General features: G+C 50.6%; 1 protein-coding gene across 7 annotated transcripts in view; it reads left to right on the top strand.

Moving 5' to 3' along the window:
• The window catches only part of PPP1R12B (protein phosphatase 1 regulatory subunit 12B), a 135052-nt gene that overhangs the window by 63788 nt on the left and 47560 nt on the right, over window positions 1-23704 (top strand). For 4 of the 7 annotated variants that reach the window (XM_054181438.1, XM_054181437.1, XM_054181442.1 and 1 more), the window contains exons 13-19: window positions 1992-2177; window positions 2708-2893; window positions 16965-17055; window positions 18083-18253; window positions 18987-19170; window positions 19736-19848; window positions 21900-21944. In XM_054181438.1, coding sequence (XP_054037413.1) covers window positions 1992-2177; window positions 2708-2893; window positions 16965-17055; window positions 18083-18253; window positions 18987-19170; window positions 19736-19848; window positions 21900-21944 — 976 coding nt within the window. The remainder of the gene's footprint in view (window positions 1-1991; window positions 2178-2707; window positions 2894-16964; window positions 17056-18082; window positions 18254-18986; window positions 19171-19735; window positions 19849-21899; window positions 21945-23704) is intronic. The other 3 variants (XM_054181441.1, XM_054181440.1, XM_054181443.1) reach the window with 2 other exon arrangements.

Here is a 23704-nt window from a genome sequence, read left to right as displayed (position 1 = left end):
GTCCTCCCTTCCTGACCACTTCCTTCTCTTTCCACAGCCACCCCTGGTGCCCCAGCCTCTCTGCCTCGGGGTCTCCGAGGATGGTGCCACATCAACCCTGCTCCCTGCAAGGGCTGCCACCGCCTTTCCCCCTGCTGCTCCTCGTGCTCCTTCCCCTGGCGCACGCCCCGCTGCCATCGTCTTCTCAGCGCACTCATTTCTGCAGCCCCCTGGCCGCTGGCTCCGCAGGCCCACGCCAGCCAGGCGCGCCTCCCGCCCTCGCCCCCCGGCAGCCCGTCTTGGCCTTTCCCTCTGCCGCAGAGCGCCAAGAGGGAGGCACTGGCTTCCCGCAGGACTTCCCGCTCCCCAGTGCTGCGGGCAGGGCCCGGCTTTCCAGAGGAAGCTTTGTTTAGGGTCCAGTGGAGGTTGCTACCTGGTGACAATAACTTGCTTGTTCCTTTGTGACCTGGGTATGGCAGGCAGCCATCAGCTGAAGAGCCCAAATGTAAGGTTCCTCCCCGTGGAGGCCTTCCAGGATGCCCCGTTCTCTCCTTCGGCCCTCTGGGGACCAGCTGCTTGTTCTGGGCTGGCTGGGAGCCTTGGCACGTCAAACTGGTTTGTAAATTGGGTGCCTGAGTGAATTGGACTGGATCCTTCCTCTGACCTCCTGGCCTTGGCTCTTGTCCTGCCCCTTTTGAAGTTTTATTTCAGCCTGGGGGTGCTCTCTCTGACTCTTGCTCTGGTGTTGACTTCCAGTTCCAGCCCGTTGTCCCTGGCTTTCCCATTAACCTGCAGTTCCTTCTCCCAGTCTGCTTTTCCTCTAGGTCAGCTTTTATTCCTGGTGCAACCGCTTTCCTCCGCGCTCCGTGTGCCCTGGCGTGGGAGTCACCGGGATGCAGGAGGCGAGAGCAGCCCTCCAGCCTTCCTCGCCTTTCATCCCGCAGACAGCCCAGTCTGACCAGTACCAACCGGGAATACCAGTTGCTGGGAGAGGCGTGGCAGGGTCCTAGGTCCCGCACGTGGGCTCGTTTGCGCAGACAACGAGCAGCCTGTTCGTGGGGCTCTGGCGCACGCAGCAGGAGGTTTTGCCAGATTTCATCAAGTCTGGATTTAGAGGTGTGCAGCGTCTCCCCCGTAGGGTGGGTTTTCCTCTGAAGAAGCGAAAGGGGGCATCCGCCTGTGAGAGCCCGTGTCCTTTTCTCCTCTCTCTTCTCCAAAGTGGGAGCACTTGAACAATCACAGGTTTTCAGTAATAATGGTTTTAAGGGTTTTGTTTTAACCTGGCAAAATGTGCATTTCCCTTGCTCATTCTTGAATATTTTTTTGGACAGCTTTGCTAGCTGTTTTCCAGAAATACAGAATTTGTACCAAACACGCCTTAAAGAAAATTAAAGCCTGAACTGATGATCTTTGCCAAAGCTTTAAGCCACTGCAAACAAGTTCTTAAAACTGGAAGTTACAGGTTGCCCAGAGAAGCTGTGGCTGCCCCATCCCTGGAGGGGTTCAAGGCCAGGTTGGACGGGGCTTGGAGCAACCTGGGCTGGTGGGAGGTGTCCCTGCCCAGGGCAGGGGGGTTTGGAACGAGGTGATCTTTAAGGTCCCGTCCAACCCGAACAATTCTATGATCCTTAGGAGGGGAAGCAGCCAGACCTGCTTATGTCACTCTCTCCTTCCCTGCTTTAAGCAACCTCATCCTTGCTTGTTGTTTCCGCCTCTCCCCGGTACACAGGGGTGCTCTGCGTGCGCCGCTTTCACTGCGGTAGGGTTTTTTCCCTTCTCTGATCTTCACCGATTCACCTCCACGCCGTTATTCTCTCGCTGAAACTCAGCTGGGCTCAGCTCCGAGGGGTGCTGCTCGCGCGAGCCACGGCTCCGGTGGGCTCTAATCTCCTTCCATACGTTTTGCTAAGGGGTAATAACTCGCTCCCTTTCCAGCTGAGGGCCCGGCTGTGCTGATATTCTGTTGAATGTTTACTGTGCTCTGAAGGACGTGATTTTGTGATGTTTTACAGTGCTTCATTTGGTAGAAGTAGTGACCTCAGCAGTCCCTACATTTCAGCCAGTCGCAATACATCTCTAGCTACCTCACCCACTACCATGGGTTCATCTACCTCCCTGGGCACCCCGTGGCACCCTGCCTCTGCCTGTCCCACATCCCTCGGTGCGAACACTACTGCATCAGCCCGCCAGTATACCAGGTAATGGCTCACAGCTGAGATAACACTGCAGAAAATCAGCATTTGGGTTGAAAGTTCTGAATTCTGGAGTGGATTGCGGATTGGAAGCGTGCTTCCACGTGGGAAGCGCTGATAAACCATCCCAGCATGGTTACGTGGGACAGTCTCGGTAGCGCAAGGGCACCGGCAGGCAGTTAACGGCCCCTCTGTGACCTCGGCGTCTTCCCTCCCTGGAGGGGTCAGTTATGCCCCCGCTGCCCCGTTAGAGACACAGAGTGGTGCTCGGGCGGCTCTTGGAGTTCATTCCTTCTGCTTATTCACCAGGTGCATTTGCTAATCATTTTTGCTACAAACAGGGGTGTGAAGACTATGAATTCCTCCTGCTCATTCTTCTACAAGTTTTTAAAGCTCATTTTAATGTGTGCTGTTCTCTACAAAAACACGGGTCGAGAAGGAGGAGGACGAAGTGTCAGTGCTCCCTCGAGGTGGCTGGTCTCGGTCAGCAGTTGAGTTCACTTGCTTTGCTTTCCATTATGTCTTCTCTATTTCAGAGCCCCTTTCAGGCAACAAACTGATTCTGCTGTAGAGAAAAATACAGAGGGCATCTCTGCTAGCACCCCCCTAGGTGTAATCACAAATCGTGCTATACTCGGCTCTGCTAATGGTATTGCGAATGCCGGTGCCGCCTCAACTACAGGAAAGGACTTCTCAGCTGAGGAAGCCAGGGAGCGCAGAAGGTTAGTGAGCAGAGTGCCGGGGTGTGTCGGTCCCTCCGCCGTGCCCAGGTCTCCCGTGGTGGTGATGGTGGGGGTGTAAGAACTGTTTCTGAGATGCTGCGTGGAGTTACGGGCTGCCGCCCCTGCTCCAGCTCAAGGTTTTGAATTGAGTCGTGGCTGGCTTGTAGGTTAAATTTAGTTTCATAATTTTCTACTTGTCTTTTCAGCATCTCAGCCTGTTTTTTCAGTAGCCATCTCAGGCACTGATCTCAGTCCCGAAGGCCTCTATGTGCAGAGGGACGGACAGCCCCATAGCCACCTGCAGTAGTTCTGTAACGTGAATCCCATCCTAAGAAGAGGGTTGGGCTGAGACACGTTCAGATCCAGTCCATCCTCTGGTTCTGCTCAGCTGGGTTTGCGTACGCCCCGATGGAGACATCCCTGCTGCACAGCTCCCCTGGGTTCCCTCTGCAGCTAACGGGGGAAACCAAACATTGCTGGAGCGCGGATGGGCGGTACGGAGGAGACGGGCTGCGCCCCAGCAGCGTGCATTTCTTTCGATGGACTGTCAGGAGGCGTAGCCCAGAGGCAGGAGGCTGCCATTTGCAGCTGAGGCTGTCCCAGCTGCGGCAGCGTTTGGAATGACTCTGAATGGAGCTGGCGGTCTCCCTCCCTTAACGCGTGATGTTATTTTAAGGCTGGGGAAATACAAACCTGGGGTAGCTGGTGCTCTTTTCAAAGGAAATTTACCACGTGCGTTTAAGTACAGAATATCAAACGGTCCGTATTTATTCCTGCAAACAGGTTAACTTTTGTAAAATCTGTCTCTTCTGAGGACATCAATGAAAGTAAACGGTAATAAATAAAGCGCAGCGATGAACTGCATATTTCTAACTAGCAACCAGTTCACGGAGTGTTTTCAGTAATTAGATTCTTCCAAACTAAAACAACTTCTTAAAATACAGACCTTCCTGAGATAGTACTTTGACATATTTTAAATGGCTTGAAGCCAAAGGATGTGACAAGCAAAAATGGAAATTATTGGATTTAGGACAAGAGGAAACGGGTTCAAGTTATGTCAGGGGAGGTTTAGATTGGATATTAGGAAACATTTTTTCACTGAAAGGGTTATTAAACATTGGAATAGGCTGCCCAGGGAGGTGGTGGATTCACCATCCCTGGAGGTGTTTAAAAAAAGGGTAGATGTGGTACTCAGGGACATGGTTTAGAAGTGGTTTTTGTCAGGGTAGGTTAATGGTTGGACTTGATGATCTTAAAGGTCCCTTCCAACCTCAGCAATCCTGTGATTCTGCGATTCTCTGAAATTACCAGCTTGCCGAGGTAAAGGCGGTGGTGGAGCCCAGCAGAGCCCTGTGTCTGCAGCCAGCCCCAGGCCTGTCCTGCGTGGGCTGCGCTGCTTCAGCTGCCACTGGTCTGAGAAAGAAGGTGGGCTGGGCTGTTGGGAAAATAGTCGAACTTTTCATGCCGTTTGGGCTTTTTTGCTTTTTTTTTTTTTCCCCCCCAAGTTTTGAAGGTATTGCGAGGGTTCTGGGTGAGCCACATCCATCAACTCTGTGTGCAGGGACAGAATTCGAAATAGCTGCTGCAGAGCATCTTTGTCTGTAAAAACACTTAGGTTTAATCTCGGGAGTGCCTCTGCATGCTCCTTGTCGTTTTGCTAGGGGTCACTCGGCTCGGTGTCATTTGCGATTGAATTGAGCTGAGCTGCCAAAAGATACTCCCGCTGCAAAGTGGGATTGTGCAAAAAGGGGACAGAGCGAGCGCCGCGCTTTCAGCTCGCGCCTGGGTCGGTCTCACAACACTGTCTCCATTTGGGCAAGCTCAGAGTCAAGTTGCAGAAGCTTTAGATTTTTCCCCGGAGCAGTGGGCTCCTGTAGAACCCACCAGACTTTTGGCACTGCCTGCAGACGGGGAACTTGCTTGTGATGTGACTGCAAACGCCCAAAAGAGCATCTATTAATATTACTGCATTGGCATTTATTGCCGAATCAGTTTCTATAAATAATACAGAAGATCTGTTTAAGCCCTCTGCATTTTTATTAGAGAACCATCTCCTATGAATTATGCTAATGCAAAGAGAAACACCAGAAAATTCCTCCCACCTTTAATTGATGTTTTGAAACTACTGAGAGGGGGAAAAAAAAGCACAGCAATGATGCATTGTGCCTGTGGGTGGAGGAAACCTGCTGTAGGAACGTGGGTTCCAGCAGCGGGATATACTGACCGGGGAACTGCCGGCACCTTTTGAACTGGGAAACATGGACCTAGAGAAACAGGAGAGGTCACCTAAATGGGAAAAGCTTCCTTTGGAAGGCGACCAATTCCAGTAAAATAAAATAAAAAAGGAAAATGGCAAGCAGTTGTCAGGGAAGCACTAGATGGATTTCAGTTCCCTCCGGCAGCTGTTGCAGAAGCATTTGGTCTGCTTCAGTGTTTCCAAAGCTTTCTCTTAGCAACAAAAACAAAAACAAGCTTATCATCTAATATTAGATCACAGGGATGTCTCCTAACTTGTGGCCTTAAATTATCTGCGTGAAGCCAAAAGGTTAAAGCAGAAGAGGCTGCTGGCCCTGGGGAGGAACCGCTGGCGCAGTGCTCTGGAGGGCTCTTGGCATCCTTCGGTGGCCAAGGAGCCTTACCCTGGCCCACCGCCGCCTTTCATCCCTGCTGTCGTACCTGCTGCTTGTTTGCTGGCTTAAATCGGTCAGCAAACGCGCCAGGAGCTGGAAAACAGTGCGGATCATGCACGGATCCTGCGTCCTTCCAAAGGGGAGGAAAGAAAAAAGAGAGGAGAAAGGCGGTTTGGAGGAATGCAGTGGGATCCGTCCACCTGGACGGAGCAGAGCCAACGGCTGCCTGGTGCTGGAGCCGTATGTCTGGGATGTGCAGCCAAGCTGCTGCCGCGCGTGTTTCCGTGTACCCGGTGGCTCATCCGCCCCCCCGTGCTCCGCCGCAGCGCCGCGCTGGGGCCGAGAGGCTGGAAACGTGCCATCCTCCACAGGCAGTATTTTTGCCAGCCCGTTTCTTTTTCTTTTTCATGGGAATTTCGGAGCCCCTGCTGAACGTTGCTGTTTTGGCCATTCTGATGATCTCCTGCCGGTGTCAAATTGTCTCCCGTTCCAAGTGCGTTTGTCCAGTCAAACTCAGAACAGCCCTGGCCCTGCTAAGGGTGAATTACAAGCGATGGGTGCTGTGCCTACGGTATCTCACATAGACCCTCTTCTTCCCGGTGCAAAACCAACATCCTTTTGGTCTCCACTTGGTGCAGGCAGGTGGTGGGGACGTGCAGGGGGTCCCTTTGGTTACAGCCCACTGCTGGATTATCCACCTTCCTCCGGGATGACAGCGGCCTCTAGTGCCACCCAAAGCTCCTTTGCAAAGCTCATCTGCGACCTTGTGGGTGTAGTTCGGGTGCAGGGCTCTGTGGCCACGTCTCCTCCTCCTCTCACAAGATGTCCTGCAGCCCTTCTCGGCAGGTTCTCCGGGTCTCGGGCTGCTGGGGGCTGCAGGAGATCTGGCCAGGCTGGAACGGGGCTCGGGCCATGAGCCATCTGCTGCCAAAAGGCGGGTCTGGAGGACGTGGGTCTCTCTGAAGCCATTCGTAGCGTATGAAGGCTTGGTCCCGGGAGAGACGGGACCCCCATGCAGCCCCCAGCTGGTGGCTGGCTCTCAGGTGGGGTAAGACCAGCTTCGCCCCAGAAGTTCTGCAAGGCAGATCCTAAGTCCATGTTCCCAGTTGTGCAGCCAGTTTAAAAGGACACTCCTGGATTTGAAATCTGGCCCGGTTTTGTAAAAATTATGATTTTAATTTGTCCTTCCTCTTTTTTTTTTTCCTCCCCCAGCCGCTTTGTTTATACAGTCGCATTCTGCAATTGTATTTGTTCTTCCTGTCCCTCGGGAAGGTTCCGGCAAGGTGGGAGCACTTGCCATCGGACAAGCTGTTAGAGACAGGAAACACGTCTCTCTCTTCCGGATTTTTTAATGCATTCTGAGCAGTTTTTCAGACAGATCAAGAACAGGAGTGAGGTGGGCTGGTTTTGCCAGCAGCTGTGGGGCCGCCGCCTGTGTCAGCCTGGCTTCTTGGCCCCTAAGCGTCCCCTAGAAAATGTTTTCGGATGAAGCAAGTTCACTGATGTACAAGGTAAAATGTGTCTAGCAAACATTTCTCTTTGCTGCTTCGTTCCCAAGAGGAATTTATTTTTCGTTCTTCATTCCTTCGTTCTAAGGATCCAGCTGCTAATTATAGTAGCATATATTAATAATATATTAAATAACTGAATCCTCCTCCACCAGTCCCATTCGATGAACAATTTTTGGCAAGTCCTTTTACCTCGTGATTCTTGTCCTGTCCAAATCCAGAACATGACTCCTCTAGGGTGGGCCTGGGTGCCCGATCTGCCTGTTAACCCTTATTGTCTGACAAAAAGAACAAGAAACCCTGATCTCTGTAAGAGCTAAACGTATGGAATTTGCATCCAAGGGGTATTTAAATGTCGCTTGAGAGGAACTGCTAAGACAGCGCTCACAGCTTTCTCTGCTACCACCGTGGGGTTTTTTAGTAGTATTTGACTCTTTAGTCCTTGTAAAGCTGAGTGGTCTGTGGTTCTCCTGGGAAAGGTCCCTGGGAAGCGGAGCGGTGGGATACTCCGGCAAGGCGCTGCGTGGCGAGGGATGGATTCCCGTCCACACCACGCAGCGGACAGCAGGACGTCAAGAGGAACCGAACAATCATCTGGCACCTGCTGCTGAAAGCATTTCTCTGCCACGCTTCTGCGGCTAATCTCTTTCAGATAAAGTTGGCCTTTTTTTAAAAGGCTGCTGGTGCGGATGACGTGGGAGGGCAGGAATTCTGCTGCCCATCGGATTGTCCATGTTGGGAAGAGGCGAGGTTGCCTCCCGCTGTATCAGAAATCAGGCTGCATTTTTATTTGGAAAAAAGGTCGAGGTGTGGGATGGGGGTCAGCGCTGCCGAGCCGTGTCCCCTGTAAAGAAGACGAGCAGGTGGGCTGCTGCGTGCTCAGCTGCCCGCTGCCTTTATCCAGGGGAAGGAGGGGGGGGCATATTTTGGCATTTGCTTTGGGCGGAGGAGCCCGGGCTGTAGGTTGGCCTGCTAACTCCAAGCAGGAATATATGCGGGATCCTCCAGGAATGGTCAAGGGAACGGAGCAGGGACCACTTGAGCTGACCAATGTAAAAGAACGGCAGCTTGACAGCATGGAGCAAGCAGAAGGTAAAACCGCCTCTCCCCGTCCCTGTCTAGATGCAAAATTTGTGTGCGATTCCTCGTTATTTACTAATTGTAACCACTGACGTGTTTCACGTATTTAATCCTGGTGTTTTAACAGCACATTCCTCTGATGGCAAGTTCTACAGCCAGGGCTCCGGTTCCATCTGGGTCCCGTCACCTGGATGTTCAGGGTATGGGCATTTACTAACTTTGACAGTTGAAATAATTCTTCTGTGTCCAAAAATGGCCATTAAACTAAAGAATGGGCCTGAAATATTTGTGGAGGTATACAGTGTGACGGCACAGCTGGGAGCTAATTTAGCATAAAGTCAGTTATTCCGTTAAATTCTTTGCTCCACAGCACCGACCCGTGGATGTTGCAGGTGGAGAAGCCCAGGAAGCCAGGTGGCCACCCTGCGACTTGCGTAGGAAAAGTTTTTGAGCAAACTTCATAAACCCTCTGTCCCTGAGAACTGTGGGCACTTGAAATGACAGGATCACAGAACCGAACCAAGTGTCCGCATGCCAAGAAACTGCAGTCTTAGCTCAGCAGGGAATGGCAGTCTTTTACAGGTTATTACTACTCGGTGCTGTTTTCCGTAACTGGGCTCGGGCTGGTTCTCCGGCGTCTCCCTGGGCCCTCTGCCCCAGCCGCTCGGTGGCCACTTCCACGAGGGGGCGGTGGGAGCCTGCGCCGGGCTCTCCCCAGGCCAGCACCCGGAGGGACCTCAGCTCTCCCTAGTCAGTAGCTGAACCTTCGTTATCACCGTCAGCTCCTGCCTTCATTTTATTCCTTCCTTGAAAAAGGCAGTTTCCCAAATATGCAGATTTTTACCAAGTGATTTTTTTTTTTTTTAAATTTTTATTTTTTTTCCCCCCGGGAATTTCCCGCCCTGTTTCAGACAGTGTAAACCAGCTTTTGGGAAAGCTGCGATAGGTCTCCTTGAGGTTGTTTAAAATGACAAACCGCGTTGGCTCACTTGAAAATGAGGAACACCGATAGAGGCAGGACGCTCTCATCTTTGCCTTCATTTCATTCATCAGCTGGCAGGGGATGGAGCTTCATCCCGCTGCGTTTCATGCAGCAATTTTTTTAAATGCAAAGATTGAGCCCCTGGGGACTGCAGACAGCAGCGCGCCTTGTGCCGTGCCGCAGTGACAAACTGCTCGCTGTTGTCTATTGACACTTGGTGTCCTATGCTGAACACAAACCGGTTTCAGAATATTCCAGCCTGGAAAGCTTTGCGTTGTGACGGTCGCAACTCATGCATTCAGGAGCTGAGGGGAAGCTCGGCAGGGAAAAGGTGTTGCTGGCTTGCTTTTTATTATGTTTGCAGCACTCCTTGCTTTTCTCTTGCGGAAAAATTTCCTGGATTGTTGTTTTTGTTTGTTTGTTTTTAAGCAAGTACATTTTCCCTTTTTCTGATCTGGGTTCCCAGGAACAGCCTTCTCCAGATGGGGTAGCCAGTTTAAGGAATGTGATCGCTGTGATGTTTGTTGCCTTTTCACTTTTTACCGTGATGTTGAGCGGCATTAATTATTGCGAAGGGATATCGGTGATCATTTAAAAGCTTCCAATCTGTGCGCTGTCTCCCCCAACCCCAAACTTTGAGTTCTGGGTAGGTACCAATGCTGTGTTTGCCTCTCCTGGCAGGGAAATGCAGAGCCCCCCGGGGCCGAGGGCGAGCAGGGCTGCGGCCCCCCCCGGCCCTGCAATTAGAGCATCGCTCCTTCGCATCGCGGCGGTCCAGCCTGCAGGGGCCGTGCGGTGAGCCGGCTGCCGTAGGAACGCGGCACGCGAGCAGCAGCTCTGCTTTCTGAAGGGCGCACACACAGATGGGAAAGAACACGCCAAATCATCAAGAACTGCGTGGTGGGAAGTATTCGTAGAGCATCAGCTGCCACACGTGTAACCTCAACCCATTGTAAACATCACATCAAAGCCTGAGTTTTGAGAAGGGATAAAGGGTCCCTGTTGTTTTGATTAACAAGGGACAAAGATCACAAGTCTCTTGATCTCTCAGATCAGCACCTGAACGCGTTGAGCAAAGCAGAGCTGTTGCAAATAGAGAACTTCATCTGGTGCTTGTTAACCTGCTAATCGTGCTGTAAATAGATGATTGAAATTCAGACATTTAAACTTTCATGAGTTGAGAATTCGCAGTCCAGATTGAAACACAATGACAGCTCGCACCAGCCAGGACTAACTCGCGAGAGAAAAGCAAAGGCCTGAAAGTGGTGAATACTCAGCCAAGCCTTTTCGAGCCAGCTGTGAAATGCTTCAAGAGCGTGATCCTGAAATCTTGTCATCCCTCTGTCCTCCGCGTATTCAGTAACTCCGCATTGTCTGGCTGTCTCTCCCCTCGTTCCCAGCTCCAACACTGGCGGAGTCTGACACGTTGTCCTTCTCCTGCCTGTTGAATGGTCTCCTCAAGTTATAGCTGGCCAACTTCTCCTGGCAGCTCCTCTAATGAGCGCTTTCAGTTGGGGTGGGCTGAGCGTAGAACGTGTTAGCGCGGGGATAAACACAGTGAAGAACTGAAAGCTGCTGCTTGCTTGGACGAGAGAGCAGGGAAGTTTCTTTTTCTGGCTGTTTCCACGTAATTGTCAGTGATTGACTTGCTGCTGGGCACACACTTTGTTATCCAGCTTAAGGAATTGTATTTCGGGAACTGCCGTCAACATTGTTGCCTGCAAAACTTGCGCTTGCTTCTCTTCCCTCCCCCGGCTGATAGATAGTTTCTTAGCCAATGGCGCATTCCCGCTTTGTGGGAAGGCATCGCTGGGATGCTGTACTTTTCCAATTGTTTCCAGGGGAGCGGCATCAGTACCTGAGGCTTTTGCTGGGTTTTTTTTCCTGTCTTCCTTTTTTCAGAGTGTGTGTATATATATTTATGTGTGTATATATGTATGTACGAGGGATAGAGACACATGTATGTACAATAAGGATTTTTGAAATTACTGCGGTGTTTGGAATAGCGCTATCGTACTCTTAAGAAAAGCTGTTCCAGACATTTTAGGGCCTGAACGCCTGTATGGCGGCCCATGTGCCGAACGAGCCTTTTCGTGTGCAGGAGGCCAAACCTCTGCCTGGCTCCCTCTGCCCACATTCCCCAGAGCTGGGAGAACCAAAAGTCTGTCCTGGCTTCCAAGAAAACAGTCTCTGGAGTTTCTAGTGGAGTGGGTGCAGTTCAGAGTCACTCCTGACCTAGGGAGAGTGTGTGGGCTGAGATGAGAGCAGTCGGAGAGGCCAACGGAGCGGCTCCTGCCCACGGCGCAGTTCCTCTGGCAGAGCCGCCATTGAGCATCCATCGTCCCAGTCTGCGACCACCAGAGACCACGCGCCCTGTGGTTCCTGGCTGCCAGCTCCTGTTCCTGCTGCGGGAACATGGCTCCATTTGGAGAAGGACCCGACGGAGCCGAGGGGAGCCCATCATGGCTCCGGGGGGGGGGAGTGCATCCCGGTTTTTGGTGTGCTGACAGCAAGATGAAACGCCTTGAATCCGCGTTGGCAAAAGGGCAGCTCTAGCAATTAATGAGCGTTTTGCTTCCTGACTTGGTGCCGAGTTTTGACGCACGTAGGTGAGTGTCTTTTGGGGAAGTGTTTTCCCGGTGCTGGGTCGCCGAAGTGTGAGAACGTGAAACTTGAGGAAGTTTTCGAGCTTGTCGGTGTTCCCTCTGGGGCCGGGTGATGTCCTTGTGCCACAGGGCTCGGCGTGGTGGTAGACGGCGGTGGCCACAAACTCTTCAATCTGTAAGTGCTAGAAGGAGCTCAGGAGGAAAGGAAGGAGACCAGCGTTGTGAAAAGATTATCAGAAGCTTCTGTGTTTCTTGGATTCATCATCTGTTTTTGCTATCTGTGCACCAATTAACAGGGGATTTAAAATTCTTTTTCTGCATCGTTTACCCTTTACTTGGGAGGGATTTCGTTCCACAGTATGTTCTTTTCTTTGACTCTGGCACAGGTTCTCTAACACACAGATTTGCTCTCGGATTCTTGGTTTACCAGCTTGTATATCCAGGCATACTATTGCCCTGTTTTGAATCTCTCCTTCTATTAATACTTTATTGCAGCTACTTTTGCCTTGAGATGGTGATGAGCAGTCAGAATCCACCTTTCTGTCCCGATTAAAAGAGTTAACAGAGAAAATAGGTGTTTTCTTGAAAATAGGAAGAATTAAACGGGAGCCAGGTTCATCATTCAGTTCCCAGCCTTGTTCTAGCTAATACACAAATCAGAAGCTTGTGGCTCTCGTGGCAGCAGGACCCTTGTCTCTGTCTCTGGGAACTATAAACTTCTGCAGTGTTTTTGCTGACTCTCACGTACGCATCTAACAACTTATATTCTGCTGCTTTTACTTGCAACCAAAACTCTGGGAAAAATCTGTTCCGCTTTATGCGTGCCTTGAAGTTGCCGTGATGGCTGCTTTTGTTTCACTTATTCCTCGGAGAAAGCTTATTGCAAGAAAACAGAATGCACAGGACCGTTCCTTTGAAGCTCTGCTTGGATCACGTGATATTGGCTTGAATTAACGGGGTGGCACAGCCGCTGCATTTTAGCAAGCAACGTCTTTCTTGAAAACGTAATTAAAACCTCTGTGGGTTGTTTACAGGCCGCCTCCTACCCCATTTGCTGGCTGTCCCCTGCAGCTCGCTGCGATCGGCAGTTTCTCTGCGCGGGAGAGCAGTGGGTGGCTCTCCCTCTGCCGCCCGGCCCAGCCACGCGCTGGCTGCAGCGGACTCGCCATCTCCTCGCCGGGAATTTGTTTTCCCTTTCTTCCTTTCTTCCACCCCGCTGAGCACACTCGAGTCCCTTAAAATGCGGCTTGTAAGCAATACGAAGCAGCGGCTAAAATTGTAAAATCTGTCTTTATCCTCCCTCCTCCCCCCAAGAAAAAAACAAAACACACAATAAAAAAAAAAAAAAACAAGCAGAGCAAAACCATGATTGAATTGCCAGCAGGTGCAGTGTCTGCACTTCGCCTTTGGAATATTTACAGCACGGCCACCTTCTTCCAGCCCCGGGAAAAGGCCGTGGCTGCTGACTTGCAGAAAGCAGCTATGTCGCTTGTTTCAGGAAATTCAGTTATCTCCTGTTTGTAAAATGGCTTTGGGTGCGCTCCAAGCAGCGGGGAATTGTGTAAATGGAAAGAAACCCAAAGTTAGCAATCAATAAGGGCTGCAGCCCAAACTGAGCCGCCCTGACTTGCAAAATGCGCTTTGTCTGAAGGTGAAGTCACTGCTACAGGTTGGACAGCCAAAATTGCTAACGATGTTTCAACGTATTGCTATTTTCATACAAATTCTGGGAGAGCAGAGGAAAAAAAAGTCCAGGAGGACGACGGGGTAAGAGCCAGGCGATGGTTTTTCTCCTGCTGTGTCCCAGCGGGCCGTGTCCCTGCACTCCTGTCCGGAGAGCGGTGGCTGAGCACCGAGAGCGTCGCCGAAATCGGGAACGAACTTCTTAGCGCCAGTGTAGTCTTAAAAAGCAGGCATTCTTTTCTTCGGCGCTGGGGACATAGAATCACGGAATCGTAGAATCTTCATGGTTGGAAAGGACCTTTGAGATCGTCGAGTCCAACCAAACACACACAAAAAAACCCCAAACCCCTACAATCTCTGCCACTAGAGCATGCCCTGAAGTGCCACATCTACATGTTTCTTAAACACCTCTAGGGATGGTCACTCAACCCCTTTCCAGTGCCTGACCATCTTTCAGTAAAGTAATTCTTCCTGATATCTAATCTAAACCTCCCCTGCCGCAGCTTCAGCCCATTTCCTCTGGGAGAAGAGGCCAACACCCACCTCTCTACACCCTCCTTTCAGGTAGCTGTAGAGGGCAATGAGGTCTCCCCTCAGCCTCCTCTTCTCCAAGCTGAACATGCCCAGCTCCCTCAGCCTCTCCTCATACGACCTGGTCTCCAGAGCCCTCACCAGCCTGGTCGCTCTCCTCTGGACACGCTCCAGCGCTTCAATGGAGGGTCTCTCCACCTGATGCGTCCACCGAATGTGAGATTCACAGGGACTTCTATCCCTACAGAACACCCGCGGTCATTACGTATTTCCAGAACTCGTTTCCGTATTCATTGCGTTTCCAGAACTCATTTCCATATTCACATCACCTTGGCACATGCCCATTTAGTGCGTTAGGGGCTTCATGGCAGGCTTTGGGTGGTTCCTAGTGGTGTTCGGCGGCTGGTTTGAGCTGAGAGTAGAGGAATCTCTTTGCGTGGGTCGGGGAAGATAAATGCAGCAGCTTTTGCAACTCCCCCATTTATTTTGCGAGTTTGTTATCGGTCCCTCCAGTCCCTTCGAGGATGTGGTGTTCGTCGCTGTTTCTCTTCACAAGGAGTCACATTTACCTGTTTGCCAGACTCAGTCCCTGGCCGTAACAAGAGGAGGGACATGTGGCAGCGCTGCTCCGGCAAAGCCCTGCCGAAAGCGGCCGCGGCTCGGCACCGGCGCGCCCGGCCTCTGCTCGGCGGCTGCTGCTCACCTCTGCCTGGATTTCCCTCGCCTGTTTTTGAAACTATTTTGAAAATCTGTTTTGTCCTCTCCCACATCCAGCGGCGGGGAGTGCAGTGTTCCGTTCTTCTGTGGGTAAAAGCGTTCCAGCTGTGTGGTCGCGCGTTGCTCTCGCGTACCGCGTCTCTCCGTGCGGCTTGTACGGGCCGAGTCCCTCCTCGGGCAAAGGCAGGTCTCACCTTCCCTCCTCCACTTCCCATCGGATGTCCGGAGCTCCCACACGCCTCTGTCCTCCTTGCAGAGTATGAGATGTAAATTCCACTGATTCAAAGCCGTTGCAGTAAACTCTCTGCCTTACTTAGCTAGAAATTTATTTGGTTTATCTGTTTCAGGAACTATTTTTATTTTTTTCACTACTGCTCTGAACTTAATTTGCAGTATATTTTGCAAATGTATTCTTCCTGTAGGTGGCTTATTACTTCTGGATGCGGTGCAAATAGCGGCCATTCTGCTTGTGTCAAAAGCTGCAGAAAATGCTTATTGTTTCCTTAATGTGCCATTACCTGGGTAGCACATATATGCGCGGCGTAAAGGAGAGCAGAAGAGAACTACTTGGCTGCAAAATTAGGAGTTGCACAGCTTTCGCTCATCAAATAGCAGCTTTTTCTGTTCGTGAAACGGCGAATTCTTGGGAGGCAATCATCCCTCTGAACGTGAGGCACGTCCCGCCTTGGTGTATCCATCACAGCTCCCGCGTCTGTCTGCATAATCGATGGGAAGCGCCGAGCTCCTCTGCAGCGCATTCACATCATCTGTGCCGGAGGCTCTTTCTGAAGGTGATAAATGGCGCCCTGGAAGTGCGGTTTGGTGAGTCCGGCCAGCTCAGATGGAGACGTCTCCATCGCAGCCGGCTCCCAGGGCAGGATTCAGCTCCTGCGGCGCCGGCAGCTCCCGCACCGACGATCCATCTTTCCCGCTCTCCTTGTCCTCTTTGGACATGAGGGGAGTTCGGGGCATGATTTATCGGGTTAAATACACCAGTTTTAGGTGAGAGGCTCCCACGTGTGCCCCACCAACACTTGCGGCGTGAGGTGGCCGGCTCCTGTGGGCGTACCTGGGGTTGTCGGAGGAGCCCCCGTAAGGGGGGCGCTGGGGGTCGGGCTGCCTCGGGCACAGCTGAATCGGCACTGAAACGGGAGCGGGAAGGGGGATAAAAGCCATCTTAGAACGATCCAGTTTTTGTGATTCTTTGAGGTTTTGCCATAGCGCAGCGAAGTTACTAATCTTCCTAAAAACGGTCTTTGCTTCCTGGATCAGACGCAAAATCTGTTCAGCCCGTTGCCTTTTCCGTGAAAGTGATCTGTAGTGGAGACCCAGGAAAAGAGTCCAAGGACAAAGTAAGCGTATTCCTTGATAGATCTTCATCCCTCGCTTGGCTAATTATTCCTTGACTGTGTCTTTGATACCCTGTTAACCTGTGGCAGTGATAGCCCTACAAAAGAGTGCTGCGCTTCAGGCACCCTCATGCCTGTACGGCGAGACAGGGTTAATAATCATTCCCCATTAACCAGGCTGAAGCGTCCAATCTAATGGATCGTTTCTGAGACGGGAGCCACTCCACCAGTATGGAAATCAGCGCTACTGCGGTGCCCTCCCCGACTGCGGGAGCACTGCCCGGTTCCTCTCCAGCGCATCCGCAGTGAATGCCGCTGCAGAGAGAATTGCGTTTATGCATTTTCATGTGAATAATTCTTTAGAAATCCCCTCGGTTTAATGAAATCTAGTGGTGGCCAGCTCTGTATTTTAACAACGTGCTTTTCAGTATTGCGGCACTGCGTCTGCTCCGCTGTGTGAAGGTCGTTTCTTTAATTTTGTGGCTTTTCTCCAAGGTGTTTTGTCTTTATGAGACGCCTGCAGTTCAGCCGGTTTCTGGCATGATGGATTTCATATTGATGAAGACAGCAGATTGCAGGAATATGATCATGACTATAATGACAGGAAGGAGGGTCTGAGGAATGTGCCAGTGCAGGATTTCTGCTCTGGAGATCTTTATCTGAGTGAGAGGTGGTTTGTTTTTCTTTTCCTAATGATGCAATAAGACATGGAACAGGGCAAATAATAGACTGAATAGTTGCACCTTTTTTTAACAGAGTATGTCCGACACTAAAGAGTTTATATAGAGACTACGGAGAACGTAATGCGAGCATTTGTGTATCGTCTGCTCACAGAAAAGTTGTCCCAAAGCAGAAGATGACAGTAGTCTTGGTAGATGGAACTAAAATGATCCTTGTCCATATGAAAGAGAATAATATCTCAGCTCTGGAGCTCGCAGAGAGCATCTCTTTTTATTTTAACCTCTTCTGCCCCTTTTGTTTTCAGGTCATATCTGACTCCGGTGCGGGATGAGGAAGCAGAATCACTGAGGAAGGCGCGATCCAGGCAGGCCCGGCAGACTCGCAGGTCTACACAGGTAAAAAATGGAAATACTCACGTTCATCTGTAGGATGAAGAGAAGCGATGTATAAAGAGGCAAGATTTACTTCTGCTCTTCCATTACGACTTAGGACAAGGGGATCATAGAATCTTCATGGTTGGAAAGGACCTTTGAGATCATCGAGTCCAACCATACACACACACACACACACAAAAAAAACCCAAACCAACCAACCAAAAAAATCCCAACAACCTACAATCTCTGCCACTAGAGCATGCCCTGAAGTGCCAAATCTAGACGTTTCTTAAACACCTCTAGGGATGGTGACTCAACCGCCTCCCTGGGCAGCTGTTCCAGTGCCTGGCCACTCTTTCAGTAAAGTAATTCTTCCTGATATCTAATCTAAACCTCCCCTGACGCAGCTTCAGCCCATTTCCTCTGGTCCTGTCATTATTCACCTGGGAGAAGAGGCCAACACCCACCTCTCTGCACCCTCCTTTCAGGGAGCTGTAGAGGGCAATGAGGTCTCCCCTCAGCCTCCTCTTCTCCAAGCTGAACATGCCCAGCTCCCTCGGCCTCTCCTCGTATGACTTGGGGATGTCTACCCTCGCTGTGGTGGGGAGGTTCTGGCAAGAGTTCCTGCAAACAGTTATTACAAAATACTCCCCCGAGCACACGCGAGTTAGTTAGATTTCCAAGTTCTCATTTCTGCCTTTTAGTTTGTAGTTTGATCACGCGTATTTGGGTTGCTTTGAGTCAGTGATCAGGGAGGTACGCTGAGAAATGCGTTAAAGGCAACAGAACTCTCTTCTTTCTGTCAGCGTGAAGGTAAAATGTTGGCCTGGCCAGGTATAAGGCAGACATAATGCTGAGAGATATGGTTTAGTGATGGGTTTTGTCAGAGTTCAGTTGACGGTTGGACTAGATGATCTGAAGGGTCCCTTCCAACCCAGGAAATTCTATGGTTCTGCGATTCTAAGTCTGCTGGGCATTTCAAACTCACCCGGAAGACTTGAAATCGAATTGCGTACGTTTAAAAATTCTCTCTCTCGTTTTCTCTCAGGGTGTGACGCTGACAGACCTTCAGGAGGCCGAGCGGACCTTCAGCCGGTCTCGGGCAGAACGACAAGCCCAGGAGCAGCAGAGCGAGAAGGCTGAGAGCACGGAGCCTGCCGGGGACAGCAGCGAGAGGCAGGAGACCCGGTCCCGGTGGAGCAGAAATACAGACGAGGAGGTGATCCTCCTGGCCTCGCTTCTCATTGTTTCAGAGCTAATGAAACCATTTAGGATAGCTGAGTTATCGGGAGAAATTCCTTGGGGGATCTCTTCATTTTGCGGGGGGCAGACTTGCTGGAGAGCAGTAGTGTTGAGGAGCGGTGCCTCACCTCAGCGGTCGGCACGAGGGACGCCATGTGTACGTCTTAGAGGTTACCTGTTCCTTTGCTCTCCGCTGGGAGCTTCACTTTTCTGTCTCTTGGCAGAAAATGAAACCGTGTAAATGACAGAAAGTGGAATGAGAAGGCTAATGATAGAAGTGTGGCCTGGATCCATCCCCGCAGTGCAGGCTGGACTAAGGCTTTGTGTTCACGTTTTTTCCAGAGATGTTCCAAGTGTAATGGAAAGCTAGAGAGACCGCTCTCCTCCCCCTGCCATCGCTTCTGGCTTTTTACTCTAACTGATTGGTTTCTATCAGATAACTGGTTTGTCCTGCCATTGGCAGTAGGGACAAAGAGATTGATCCCCGACTTCCCAGCAACGGGAAGTGCTCTCACGTTGTAGCTGTGCAGTGCCTTTAGCTCTTCATCCCAGTCTGATGGAATGGAGCTGATCTGGCAGGTAGAGGTGATCGCTTCCAGCGGCAGTGAAGGAAACATTACGCTCTAAAAGATTACCCAGTTCCCTGAAATCCCAAAGCTGCTAGTTCCTTTCCATTCTGATAACTTTTTGTTATGGTTCTTTGTTTATAGACTGTCTATCGGCGATTAAGGTGCCCAGTACAACCAGACAAACCTACGACACCTGTATCTCCTTCGACGTCAACACCTCTCCTTTATACAAGTTCATACCTGTCTCGAACAAATAAGTATCTAGGTCTTGACTCGGTGAATCCATCTGACTTCAGAGGTGCAGCCACAGAGATGGAGAAAAATGGTGTGTACCTGGGAGAGTGGAGAGCAGTCGAAGCTCGGGGGTTTTCGTGGCTTTTAGAGCTTTCAGCGTGTCCAGACAGACAATAAGTTTTACTTGTTATTCTGAGGGGAGCGGTATGGGGAGCTGCCATCTCACCAACCAAATGTTCGTTGTTTAAATGGAAATCCTAATGTAGGATACAGCCTATTGCTTCCAACAGAAAGGGACAAAAGGATGTTTTCCATTTTGGATAAGTAAATGAGATAGTAATCCATGGAGCCTTTAGATCTTAGAGCTGGGGGGGAGCGATTCCGCTGGCACGGTTTGTCCTCAGACTAGGAGTAAGTTGGGATGATTTGGGGAGAGCTGACAGCCAGGGTAACCTCTGTGGGCTCTGATAAAGGAAGGAGTGGGAGTAACCAGATGTAGTAGGGCACTGAGATGCCATTTCTTTTGGTTTAATAACTCCTTTGTAATACAACACAAGCCAAGATCACCTTGATTGGCTCAAAAAGAACCCCAGTATCTTAGCAAGAGCACAGATGGAAATCACTGAAACCAAAGCAGTCTTTCTTTACTTGGCCAGAGTGTGAAGATCAGGATTTAGACGACAGATCTCTGAACAAACAGTCAATCCGAGAGAGGCGGCGGCCAAAAGAGAGACGAAGAGGCACCGGCATCATTTTCTCGACAAAAGATGTAAGTTTGAGTTCTTTAGAGCAGAGAAACTCATTATGTCATATTCAGGGTGAATTTTCTTCCAGTTCCAAGCTTCAGATTTTTTTTCCACGTCAGCTGATTTCCCGTTAGTCCTTCCCTCTCCAATTTCAGACTGGCACTTCCAAAGGGATCGCATCCCTGTCTGGGCCATGTAAAACCCGGGCAGCAGCTCTGGGAAGCCATAAATCAGTGTGATCCTTGCAGAATTGTGAAAGAGCTCACAGGGGAGAAGAGAGATTAGAAGTTTAGTTTCTTTGGAAGAAGGAGGTCACGAGCCACTGGAATTGTTTTCAAATTCCTCGGAGCCCAAATTTGGCTGTGCTTTAGGCCCCCTAAAAGGAAGACAATGAGGAGTAAAACCTGTGTCTGGATCCCCTGCCCAGCGCCCGAGAACACACACAGCATAAGCGCAGGAGAGCTGTCTGTGTCGTTTCACTTAGTCCTCGTTTCAAAAGGGTTTCTTCAGCCTGAGGGAGGCAACCCAGCCCCCCGGACCTTGGGTGGAGACTCAGGCAGGAAAATAGATCACCTTTTTCAGGAGGCGGCGTTATGAAATCACGGTTAAGAAGCCTGCAACAATTGTAGCCCAGCTACGGACATAGAAGCCTTCCTCACACACCTCGGGGGTACAGACCTCCTGCACACCACAGTGCAAGAAGACCCCAGCGGTCCTTCCTGCGGTGACAGTAGATACGTTGAATATTTGGCATTACAGACTAGTTGAATGGCCCTGCTGGAAACCTCAGAATTTCTATTGAAAAACTTGCCACAAACACCCCCTTTTTATTATTTTCAAATGATTCTTACATTTTTTTTCACTTGCATGCCAAATCCGATTTTTTTTTTCCCTTATTGTTTTTTTAGTTAAATGCTTTACAGCTTTCCCAGTCGCCTGCTGGATCGTTGTAGCAATATTACCAGCTTCGGAACAGAAAGCAAAGCACTTCTCAGAGTTATGGTTCATTTCCCCGTTGTCTCGATACAAAAGTGCAGCCACACCTTCTGAAACACCTCGGGTTCAGTACGGAGGCAGATGTGATGCCAAGGGTTTACCACTGCTCCGTCAAAACCCCGGGGCTGTCGCAGAGAGGCAGTGGGTTACAGAGAGGCTGCGAAAGTGCAAGCTGTCCAGGATGACGAGTCTTTCCTCCCGGCTTCTAGTTGAAGTGGAGCCCAGTTCTGGGCTCCCCGGTTGCAGAAGGCCAGGGAACTGCTGGAGAGGTGACAACAAAGGGCCACCAAGATGCTGAGGGGACTGGAACATCTCTCTGATGAAGAAAGGCTGAGGGATTTGGGTCTCTTCAGTCTGGAAAAAAGACGGCTGAGGGGGGATCTTATCAACGCTGATAAATACTGAAAGGGGGGGTGTCAGGAGGATGGGGCCAGGCTCTTCTCAGTGGTGCCCGGGGACAGGACAAGGGGTAACGGGCACAAACTTGACCATGGGAAGTTCCATCTCAACATGAGGAGGAACTTCTTTGCTGTGAGGGTGGCAGAGCCCTGGCACAGGCTGCCCAGAGAGGTGGGGGAGTCTCCGTCTCTGGAGACATCCCAAACCCGCCTGGACGCGTTCCTGTGCCACCTGCTCTGGGTGACCCTGCTCTGGCAGGGGGTGGGACTGGGTGATCTCCAGAGGTCCCTTCCCACCCCCACCATTCTGGGATTCTGTGTAATATTCTTTGAAAGTCAATATGATGTCAACATTTCAGGTATGCAGCCTTCCCACATGTCGTGTTTGTTCCCTAAGTCTATGAAGGAGTGTTGCTCCTCCTACTTGACTCTTCAGGAGCATCCAAATTGCAGTGGCCATCTCAGGAGAGTAATTCTGTCCCCAGTACCAAGATCTTCTAAATGGCCATTAGGTTACCAAACCTTACCTGATTCTCAGCCCAAAGCACCCAGACTGGCATTTCTTTGGAAAGGCTTGGTCTTAGCTTTAGCATCAAATCCTAAGCGATACATTGTCTTCCTGTGATAAAATTCTGTTGTCTCCAAGACTGCCTGATTATATTGTTTGCTTTTCATCCTAGGATGATGATGAAGTTGATGGAAATGAGGAGGTGAAGGAAACTCGGGTAAGTGAAAACATCAGTCTGAATAGTTGGTGCTTCACTCTTGAGCGATGCTGGCAAGAAGTCTTCTATGCCTTTGCTTTTGTTGATACAAGAGGTTCAGGCTGTGTTCCGGAGCTGATACGAGCTGGGCGGTGGTTGTGAGTGGCAAATTGCTTACTGATTTCTCGTCTGAAAGAGAAAGAATAGCCACAGAGTGGCCTGAGTTCACAAGCTGGCTCTTTGGGAGCTGCCTGGGTAGTTCTCAAACCTGGAGGGACGGGAGCGGGAGCAGGGGTGAGGGCCTTGCCGAGAGCGCTGTCAGGAGCTGCGCTGGCGGGGGACCGCGGCTGTCAGGTGTCTCCAGGAAGGTGCGTGACCTTCTGTCTCAGAATCGTCCTGACGCTGTTGTTGTGGACAGTATGTTTTGTATGTCTAAAATCTGCGCTTTTGTCGCCTCCTGGATTTGTTTTCGTGCGGGAAATGGTCTTGGCAAGCACCACATCAGAGATTGTTCGTTGTTGCCCTGTTCTTGCAATAGTCTCATTATCCTTCGAGGCCCTTTCTTTCCTTTGTAATAATTATTGAGTCCTTCCAAATTGCCTTGGTTTCTTTTGGTTTTGTCTGTCTTTGGCTAAAACACATTTGAGCCTGACGCCGTGACTTACTCAGACAATGCAAAAGCCAGATACATTTCCAAACTATTAAAGCATGATGTGCAAGAGCCGGGAAAAATAGCAAATTTAAAGTTGCATAGGGGTCAGCCGGCTCATGTGACGTTTAATCTTTGCCAGCAAACGTTGAACTTACGGTAGGCTTTCCACATACTTTGCAATTCAACAGAGCGATTGAAGCATCATTTTATTGAAAAGTTGACTGGTTTTTTCATGAAAATCTTCAGTAACACTCTTCAGAGTATATTTTGTTTTTCTTTCTGCCATACATGGTCAAAATGGGGCAAAGTCATGGTGAGCCTTGTGAGGAGCAGAGACTCATGCGGTGCTGGGATGGCTTTTAGCATGTGCTTATCTGTCGGTGCCAGGTTTTGCTTTCCCAGTGCTTACTTTGGAACGTGAAAAGCAGGATATTCCTTCCCGGGGAAGCACCACCTGCTTCGAGTAGCCCAGCTCTTCCCACAGCAGTTTCTGTTCATAGCGGTACGCAGCTTTGTTAAATCTTCCACTTAACCCTGCAGGAAGGATTCAGCCATTATTGTCCTCAAAATCGATTTGACATGTCTGCCATCTCACAGTAAGAGTGAAGGAGGGATATTTTGTAATGTGTAAAAAGTAATGTCCCGAAAGTGGAGGGCTCGGAGCCTTCCTCAGCTGGAATGGAGAGGCCACGGCACGGCTGCAGCCTGCGCAGCACCGCGCTCCACCGGGACACGGGGCCATAAACCAGTGGGATCGAGGGGGTTGCTAGGACTCCTGTGGCTCCCAGTGGAATCACAGAATCACAGAATGGTTTGGGTGGGAAGAGACCTTAAGGATCATCCAGTGGCACCCCCTGCCCTGGGCAGGGACACCTCCCACCAGCCCAGGTTGCTCCAAGCCCCGTCCAACCTGGCCTTGAACCCCTCCAGGGATGGGGCAGCCACAGCTTCTCTGGGCAACCTGGGCCAGTCCCTCACCACCCTTATAGTGAAATATTTCTTCCTGATATCCAATCTAAATCTACACTTTTCCAGTTTAAAACTGTTACCCCTTGTCCTATCACTACATGCACTTGTAAAAAGTCCCTCTCGAGCTCTCTTGTAGGGCCCCTTTAGGGACTGGAAGGGG

Source organism: Rissa tridactyla, chromosome 21 (genome assembly GCF_028500815.1).
Source record: "Rissa tridactyla isolate bRisTri1 chromosome 21, bRisTri1.patW.cur.20221130, whole genome shotgun sequence".
NCBI lineage: Eukaryota > Metazoa > Chordata > Aves > Charadriiformes > Laridae > Rissa > Rissa tridactyla.
This window is presented reverse-complemented; position numbering and strand designations above follow the sequence as displayed.